Source organism: Rhipicephalus sanguineus, chromosome 2 (genome assembly GCF_013339695.2).
Source record: "Rhipicephalus sanguineus isolate Rsan-2018 chromosome 2, BIME_Rsan_1.4, whole genome shotgun sequence".
Lineage (NCBI taxonomy): Eukaryota > Metazoa > Arthropoda > Arachnida > Ixodida > Ixodidae > Rhipicephalus > Rhipicephalus sanguineus.
The window spans coordinates 201,742,173-201,751,720 of NC_051177.1; the positions used below are offsets into that span (position 1 = coordinate 201,742,173).

General features: G+C 44.9%; 1 protein-coding gene across 1 annotated transcript; it reads left to right on the forward strand.

Annotated features, from left to right (window-relative positions):
• Positions 1–5,157: 5,157 nt before the first annotated feature.
• On the forward strand, positions 5,158–9,308 carry LOC119381441 (glycine-rich protein 3). Its single transcript, XM_037649258.2, has 2 exons — positions 5,158–5,214; positions 8,957–9,308. Exon 2 carries the CDS (start codon positions 8,964–8,966, stop codon positions 9,186–9,188), a length of 225 nt encoding a protein of 74 aa, XP_037505186.1. The 5' UTR covers positions 5,158–5,214; positions 8,957–8,963; the 3' UTR covers positions 9,189–9,308.
• Positions 9,309–9,548: the final 240 nt, after the last annotated feature.

Consider the following 9,548-nt stretch of genomic DNA (forward strand, 5'->3'; position numbering starts at 1 on the left):
GGCTGTTTTTTTGACACGATCCTTCCATACGCATTAACACGTTGTGAATATTCCACCACAAGTGTCGCAACGCGGAAAGAACAGGACACAGGATCACGGTGCGACAAGGAAAAACAAAGTCTGTATTGCAGAGTAGAGTAAAGTAAACTCTCGCACACACGCACGCTGGGGAATAGGCCAAGAACGGGATAGTTTCTAAGACATAATTCTTAAATTAAACGTTAAATTTGGTCTATTTAAGAGGAAAGAAGTTAAAATGAAACACAAAATATTGAGAATAGAATAATAGAATAGAATATAAACAATGAAGCGGAGAATTTGAATTTAAAGAAAACAAAAAAAGAATACAGCAATTTGTAAAAGCAGAAGAAACAGGAGTAAACATTGATAGCCTGAATCTCTGTGAACCTTTAAAAAACTCCTGCAGGGCATCGGCAATCTTCCCGTCACTGTGCGCAAGGGAACAAGCCCCGAAAGAAAGTACATTTCGTGCACTTAAATCTAATCTAAGGAGTCGGAAGACGGCACCTAAAGTAAGTTTGTGCAAGGTAGAGTATCTATTACAGTGAATCAGAAAACGTTCTGTTGTCTCATGTACTCCGCAAAAAGAACAATCAGGGGAAGCTGCCAGACCAGCTCTGTGTAAATAAAAATTTAGGCATGGAGTCTGACAACGTAGTCTAGTGAGCGCGACTTCCATTGCTCGTGTTTGACACATTTGACTATTCCAATAATGACTGAAATGCTGAAATTCTAATGTGTTCGTTACTGATGGCGCAGAATATTCATCTAACATACCTTCCTCCTTAATCTCGCACCTATAATTAATGTGGATGCCGGTAATACCTGAATGACCGGGCCATTCAAAGATGTCTTTGCTAGTGCATCTGCCATTTCCTTCATAAATAGCCCTTTATGTTCGTGCAACCCAAACCAACTTGGTCAAATTTATATGCGGTAGGACTAATGATTTGAAAGCACTCAAAACATGCGATTTCTCATTTGCAGTGAGGGAGGAACATACCGATAGAGAATCCGTCAAAATTACTGCAGAACTTATTGATGCTGTTAATTTACGGAGAGCTAGAATGATCGCTAAAAATTCCACTACAAAGACAGATTAATATTGAGTAGTAGAGCAGAGTAGATCCTATAAACTCTGGCACACACCCACGCTGGGGGATTGGCCAGGAACCGGATAGTTTTTAAAATATAATTGTTAAAGTAAAGCGTAATTTTTTTTCTGTTTAAAGGAGCACTGACACAAAATTTCGAAGGCGAGATAATGAGTGAAATAGATGTATGTGGAGCCGTACACAACGTCTACGAAATATCAAGGGCCAATATAGCCTAGAACATATTTAAAATCAATTGTAAAGTGCATGCCGCGCGACTGAGCGAGATGCGAGCGCTTCGCGACGCCGACATCGCGGCGGATGTGTAAACGAACCTACGTCACGAGTTTGTGTTGGCTGGTGGCTGGTTGTGTCCTTGCGCTTGTGTGTGTATCCTGCCGTATTTCTTCCTCCGTGCCTGCCGCTTTTCGTGTGCTGGTTGTGCTCTCTTCTGCTGTTCGCTCGTCGTGCCCGTGGGCAGATGTTATGTCCCGCTCACGCTAGCGGCAAGCCTGCCGCAACGGCGCGGTGCCGCAGAACGTCGGCCGTCACAGCACGCGCGAGAGCTGTCCAACTTGCACGGCAAGCTTCGCCGGCGAGGCATTCGCGCCTCTGAAAAACATGGCAGCACTGACAAAAGCGGTTGTCTTCCACTTCGAATCTATCAAATGGCCGCCGTGCGCTCAGTTACGTGTAAGTTCCGAATTGATGCTTCCATTTGCTTTAGATTCATGTCCTTAAGCTTCGACAGCATTATATTCGTCCCTATTCGGCGCCGTTTTTGAGAGCCATAGTCAAATAATCGATGCTGTAAGCTTAGCGAATCGAGATGGGCGCTTCCGAATGCTCGGAGGACATAGATTACGCGTTTGTTAGTTGTTTCTAATCCTCCATAGCTGGCGCCACTTGACCTGGTTCGGCGCTCACGGCACCCCAGCTCGCGCGCCGCCTACGTCACAATTTTGCGTGTACACGTGGCCAGCTGTGTTTTTCCGACCCCCGGAGGATGCTGCCTAGCTCGGTGCTCTTTGAAATCGAAACTGCGACTGGGCGCTCTAAAACGTCTCTAAATAAATAACCGTCGCGCACTCGCGCAAACGAAGTTTGCAGCCGTGATAAGTGGATCATAAGCTATCTATTGCAACAACAACAAAAAAAAGGTGGAAAATTTTTGTGTCAGTGCTCCTTTAAGAGGAAAGAAGTAGATCAAAAGAGGAGACGCTTCAACGTTGTCTTTCTCAGAGAAAAACGGCGGTTGCTGCTCGTGCTCCTCACTTCGTTGTCCTCTGTCATCCAGCCGTCTTTTAGTCGTGGCAATATAATAAATAAATCGCGCGCAGGGCAAGATGTTATGCAGCTATCGCGAACGTCTCTCTCTCTTGCTCTCTCTGTCTCTTTGCGTATCATGGAGGCTACAAACAATTCGATTTTCTGTGTTTCCAGCATACAATGAGGACAAGTAATTTTCAACGTGGTGATGAGGCTGAGTCTCCGCCTGCTCCATCAAACCACTTAACGGCGTTTATTAGACAATGAAATAGTTTTCTACGTGTGCAGATTCGAAAAGCTCATGGCAGATGTCAATCAATCGTTACGCCGAGAAATTTGGTTGCTTAACTGGCATCCGCACTGTTTTCTTCCAGATGAGGCCGAAATTTCTTAGCCACTACGTAGTATCGCTGTGTTATCGTAAAACAGAGACATTACCCCAGTTATTTTATGAAAGTGGTAATAAGATTGCAGCCATTCTTGGTTGCCAAGTTCAGTTGATTTGCACATGAACCAAGATTCTGAAGCAGACGTCATCTGAGTAAAATGTATACTGTAATTTGCACATAGATCTCTATGTGTTTCTCGACACGTCTTCTGTTTCAGCAGCCGGGTTTACTTGATACCGGGGCGTTTCTTCTCACGGCACTTTAACCTGTCACTATTAAAGACTACATACTCACAGAACCATTCACATCCTTCTGTTTTAACGCGAGAGCGTTAAAGAGCCGCGTTAAATTCGGTGTCGCTGTCGTTGGTTGTCAGCGCAAAAGATCATTGTCCGTGACCGAAAAAAGCGGGCATGGATGCAAATATTTAAAAATGATGTACCCGAGGAGGAATCGCTCTCATGGCTTCGGCGTGGCAAGCAGTTGTTCTACCACAGAGCCACGCCAATGCGTCGAACTTGCACTGAAAGTAATTTTCATGCTTCCCAAACATACGCGTCCTGTGTACAGGCGTCACAGCACGAGATTAATAATCGCAGTAAAACGTGGTACAGGCGTACATTGCCATCGGGCATTACCCCATGTGAACCAGTTGGTTGGTGGATTTAAGTTGGCCGCCCGTTACAAAACGCACACGCATTACTGCGCGTACTCCCTTACAAACACGTAGAAGGTGCATCGCAACTTCGAAAAACTATCCCGCGCGTGATTGCTGCTGGTTTAGAGCATGCCACCCATTACAAAGGGCACACACGTTAGCGCGCACTCTCTTACACAAACGTAGTGGGTACACTGTTGCCATACATATGCTGTTGAAGAGTGCGCAGGCTTTACCTTTACTCAGAAGGGCAATTTGAAGGGCTGCTCTCTTTTTGCTAGACACAACATTAGTTACAACTAACACAAAAGAAAGCCAAGGGAAGTACAGGGCATGTTATTTGTAGTAATTATGATGCCAATGTGAAGAAAATAATGTGGACGAAAAGACAACTTGCCGCCGCCAGGGACCGAACCTGAACTGCCGGCGGCAAGTTATCTTTTCGTCCACTTTACATTGTTCAGATTTACATCATAGTTACTCAGATAACATCCGCTATACTTTCCTCTAATTACTTGTGTCTACCTTTAGTAAGGTATGCGTGCGCGCGCGCGCGCGTTTGTGTGTGTGTGTGTGTGTGTGTGTGTGTGTGTGTGTGTGTGTGTGTGTGTGTGTGTGTGTGTGTGTGTGTGTGTGTGTGTGTGTGTGTGTGTGTGTGTGTGTGTGTGTGTGTGTGTGTGTGTGTGTGTGTGTGTGTGTGTGTGTGGCTGGCTGGCTGGCTGGCTGGCTGGGCGACTGAAGATAATGACAAGCGAAACAGAGCGCGAAGAAGTTGGGGCCGGTTATCGCTATCACCTTCAAGTATTCAAGGCGAAGCTTAAGCGTCCCCCCATTTTGTACTGCTAAAGAAAAAGACAGACAATTGTGGGAGGCAGGGGCACCACAGCAGGGCAAAGGTGAATTCATTAACAAATGCGCATTTGTGGACTTGACACTCCTGATGGGCACAGGTTCGGATTTGAAGTTTTGGTTCTCTCATACGTGACCACTCCCTCCCGGATCTACTAATGCAGTGCCGAGCTGCGTATTCCTGAACACTTATTGAGAGGCTAAGTTTTGTTCCGACTGCCTTTGCCATGGCCCGAGAATGCGTCACCTGTGGAAGCGATTTAGTTATGATCATTTAACGGTTGCTTTCATCTAAGCAGCCATCCCAATGTAAGGTGCTTGGGTAGAATGGTTGCGAAAATATGAGCTCCATTATTTATCACGGAAGAGTGTGGGTGTGAGGACGCGGATATAGGAGAGGAGAACGAGACATCCTGCGCCCGTGTTTGCACGCCCAGCATCTTGCATGAATACTAACGGACTAGTTGAACTTTCTGTCGGTTTAAGCTTATTTGTATTACGCGGTTTTCTTACATGTTACAGCAAACAATCCCATGTGCTGACTCAGAAAAATATATTTAACGTCAACACGACACAAATCACATTTTCGGCCATTTGAACGGCCTGTAAGTAAAAAAAAAATAAAGCAGAAGAAACCGATCTTTTAACTTCGAGGAGTGACACGTAGTGTATATCTAGGAACGTCGACCTTCCCTTTCTTGCTCTGCAAATTTGTTGGTCGTGGATACGCGGACACTGCGAGGGCAACGCCTTTTGTCGGCTCTTTTCCCGGTAGAGGACCCTTATCACTGCCACACACGAGAAAACGGAAAGACCTGGCATGGTGCGCATCCGGCGTTGCTACAAATAAAAACACGGTGCACTGAGAGGCGAGCATCACCCAGAGACAGGGACCACCACTGCGTCGAACCAGACCTGAAGCCAAGGACGAAAGGTAAGTTTTCGAAAATCTTAACTCTATAGGGCCAGCCTCATCGTCTCTATTTAATACTGCTCGGAAATGAATACACGAAAGCTGTCATACCAGTTTTATTTCTCGGTAAGGTGCTCAGCTCAGCGCGAGATATGGCATCCGGTGTTTGAAGTGAACTTTGACCAATGACCACACATTTCGCGTAGATTTAATATACTTGCCTGTGCGCTTAAAGGAAAGCAAAAGGAAACACCGTGTGCCCTGCATTAGTGAAGAACACACGTGTAAATAAATAATACATCTATATAATTTATGAGCAAAGCTAGCTTGATGCTGAAGCCGAGACCACTGAATGCTATCACTTACAGGGAGAGCGCTCAAGGACAAGCAGCACAAATATGTAGAACATAAGAAACGGACGTGGAAGCGTACACTTCTGCAACTACGTTAGTCACAAATAGATTTCTAATTATATACCATTGAAGTGAGCATTACCAATGAAAAAATAGCACCTGCGCAAAAATTTTTTTTTGCGTACGAGAAGCAAGCTGTAGTGTCGCCACCGGCCACCTGACGGCACAAAGCTCTCACACCAATGCGCGTGCATCTGAAAGCGCGAATGACCTTCGATGAAATGAGGAAAATATGGACTTTCGTTATTTCTTCACTGTTTTCATAATGAATGGAGATTATGACAGAGATAAAGTAGCATAAATATCTAGAAGTATCCGTAATCAATACCGTGATGCATGCTATTATAGCGGAGCATTCTCGATTACTTCTGAAGCCTACATTCCTCTCGGATCAATGTACAAACGCGGTTCGAAACCGCTAGCTAGCACTCAGCGGCGCAACACCACAGCTACTTAGTCATACCACGACATTAGTCTAGCGGTGATACACTCGCGCATTCAATGAAACAAAGAAAAAAGCCGAAGGCACCAAAGAAATTCATTCTGTATAAACCGAATGATAGAGTCAAAGCAGCCCAGAACCATGCATAGTCGGCGTGGTGGGCTCATGACTTACGCAGAAACTGCGTAAAGCAATAGGTCACAGGAAAAATGCAGAGAACGGGTGCTGATTGGCAACCGAATATTTATTACTTGAAGAAGCGCTTTTGCTGATTGACGGGACGTGTGATAATGATAATAATAATACTCGCAGGGGTCTTACGCACCAAAGCACGATACAATAACAAGGCGTGCCGCAGTGGAAATTTCGAACGCATGGTGTTCTTTAACGTGCGCTTAAATATAAGTACATGGGTCTCTAGCATCCTCTCTCCTTCGAAATGCGTGCGCCGCAGTTAAGGTCGAATCCGCGTTCTTCCGGTCAGCAGCCGAGCACCGTAACCACTGCACCACTCGAAGGCTCATAGGTTATGTTGAACACGGCTTCGCGACAGTCCACAAGAATCTATGGGTCAGAATGAGCAAATGGAAGATAGCTGCACGCAATTGACACATAGCTGAAATAGAGCGACACGAGTGTAACTTCGATCGCAGCCCTGTATATACGTAACGCTGGTATAGGATGGAATAGACCATTGTAGTAAATGGGTCGTTTATCAGATATTGTAAATCATCTATCAGATAAAGCTTGAGAAGACGGAGAAAAACAACGCTTGAAGCATGTCTCGGAAGATGATACTTTCGTTTTCAAATGCCTCCGCGCTGCCTAATAAAATCAAAGAAATTCCACTGCAGAAAAGACAGCGCTTCCGCATTCTCTCATTTCATTTTCACAACTAGTACGTGTCATCTGGGATGGGTGGATGGCCACGGATGACTGCTCAGCTGCCCATGCGTGTTGGTCATTAGTAGGGCTGAGTGCCGGTCGCGTTTAGCTACAAAGTGGCAAGGCTAATGGACACTATGACGGTCGCCGGACATAAAGCACTTTGTCTAGAGTTTTTATTTTCATGTCCTCATGGCGTTTTATGACCAAGCTTTGGCGACGCTGCTTGAAGCGAAGGCGCGAAAAGTTGTTTGGAGAAAATCACACCATCTCCCGATAAAGGGGACCATGAGGCGATGCGAAGCAGTGTTTCGGCATGTAGAGCCCGCTGTTTCAGAGGTGGAGTGGTGAGGGGGAAAGGGGAGAGGGGGGAAGGGAAAGGGGAGGGGAAAAGGGGAGGGAGAGGTGGTGTGGAGATGGGGAGGGGAGAGGTGAAAGGGGGAGGAGGGGAGATGTGAGGGGAGAGGGGAAGTGGAGAGGGGATGGGAAAGGGAAATGAGAGGGGAAAGGGATGAGGTTATGTGGAGAGGGGAAGTGGAGAAGGTTTGCGCATGCGCAGTAAGGGTGGTCACGCCGCACACTGCCACCACCACCACCGGATTGAACTCCGCTATAAGATGCTTCACATCTAAAACAGGCGCGTGACGTGCCCGCTGTTTTGTGTGTATTCGTATGGGGGTGTGTGTGGGGAGGGGGGCGGGGGCTAAACTCTGTGCATTTGAGCACCAAGCGGGGAAATGGTGCGGAATGTGCTGCTTGTGCAGATTCATATGGTAATGTAAAAATACAAGTTATGTATATACAGGGTGTCCGAAATATCACGCAGCACGTTTAAAAAAAGAGGAACGGCGCTGCACGTAGCACGCCATGTGCATATTGTTCCCAGTGCACTGTAGTAGCCACTAGAAGTTTTTTCGTCAATGAGGTTTAGTTAATTAATTCAAATTATGTTTCCAACTCGACAAGTACTCACCTAATCAATAAAATTTCAATGAGGCATGTGTAGGTATGCTCAAATGACATCTAACCCCGCTAATTTCGGCAACGTGCCAATTACGTGCTCATTCTTTCCGGCTGATAAAGAAAGCACGCGAAGTATGAAAAACAACACGTGACTACGCTCCCACCCGCAAAAGGTGGGAGCGTAGTCTTCACTTTCTACCTCACAGTGATCCTCTTTGAGGGCGCTGCTTCCTGATGCGCGCGGTAGTCTCGTCACGTGTCGTTTTTGAGATTTTGCGTGCTTTCTTTATTAGTAAATAAAAGCGAGCACGCAATTACTACACTGTTAAAAATAACGCACTTAGATGTCATTTCAACATGCCAACATATGCCACATTTAAATTTTAATGATTATGTGATTATTTGCCCAGTTACAAACATAATTAGAACTAAGTACCTTAACCTAATTAACGAAAAAATTAGTATTAGCTACTGCAGTATACTGAGAATAATATGCACAGGGTGTTCTACGCGTAGCGACGTTCCTCTTTTTCAAAATCGTGGTGCGTGTTATCTGGGACGCACTGTATATATATGTATGTATATATATATATATATATATATATATATATATATATATATATATATATATATATATATATATATATATATATATATATATCTATATATATATCTATATATATATAATATAATATATATATAGGGACGACATGCCTGAGTGAAGGGGGGCTGCGGGGTTCTCATCTGCGTATATTTCAAATCACTGTCGGTCACACCTGAGGAATGTCAGCACGCTTAGACGAGAGGCAGCATATATCTAAAAGAACAAAAGTAGTCTTTGTAAAACAATTTCCAGGAATAAAATATGTCAGCTCTCTACAGGTTATGTCCATGTGTCAAAATATACCTAAGTAGTTGCGCAATAATTCATCATGATGCAGAATGCACTAAGTATATAAATGAACTAAGTATGGTGATCGATATTTCCGACAATTTAAGTTATTTATGAGCACATCTTCGTGTTTCACTGCAATTAATTATGTTGTCCACCACTTTTCAGTGTCACCATGATTGCCCTGAACAAGTCGCTCGTTGTTGGCATCCTCGTGCTGGCCGCTATGTGCAGCCTTGCCGCAGCGCAGCTCGGCTACGGCACTGGATACGGTGGCTACGGCGGTGGCTTTAACCGTGGATACGGGGGAGGCTATGGCGGCGGCTTCAACCGCGGATATGGAGGCTACGGTGGAGGCTTCAACCGTGGATACGGGGGAGGCTACGGATTCGGCCGTTGATTGAGCTAGGAATCCTGGATGAAAACGCTATCCATGGGAAGCGGACCTGAGTGGCAATATTTAAGAACAACTAATGGGCCTGCCAAATGGAAACATGAATAAACTTGTTTGTATGTCTTGTTTCAGTACATAAGGATCCTTTCCAGTTCATTTCGTTCTTGGTTGTTTTCGAAAATCGCGATACGTAGTTCATAGTTCGCAAGATAATTTAAATTTGCAAGTTGTGTATACTTGCAATTCGCTCTTTTCTTATAATCTTATAAACGGTATCGAAGGAGATGCTGTAGCCTGTTAGACTTGTCCGCTACATCTGTTAATTGACATATATGTTCAAACGACACAATAAAAGGGAAGATTCAA

Coding starts and splice junctions, on each gene's coding strand:
- LOC119381441 (XM_037649258.2), top strand. CDS start 8,964: ATGATTGCCCTGAACAAGTCGCTCGTTGTTGGCATCCTCGTGCTGGCC.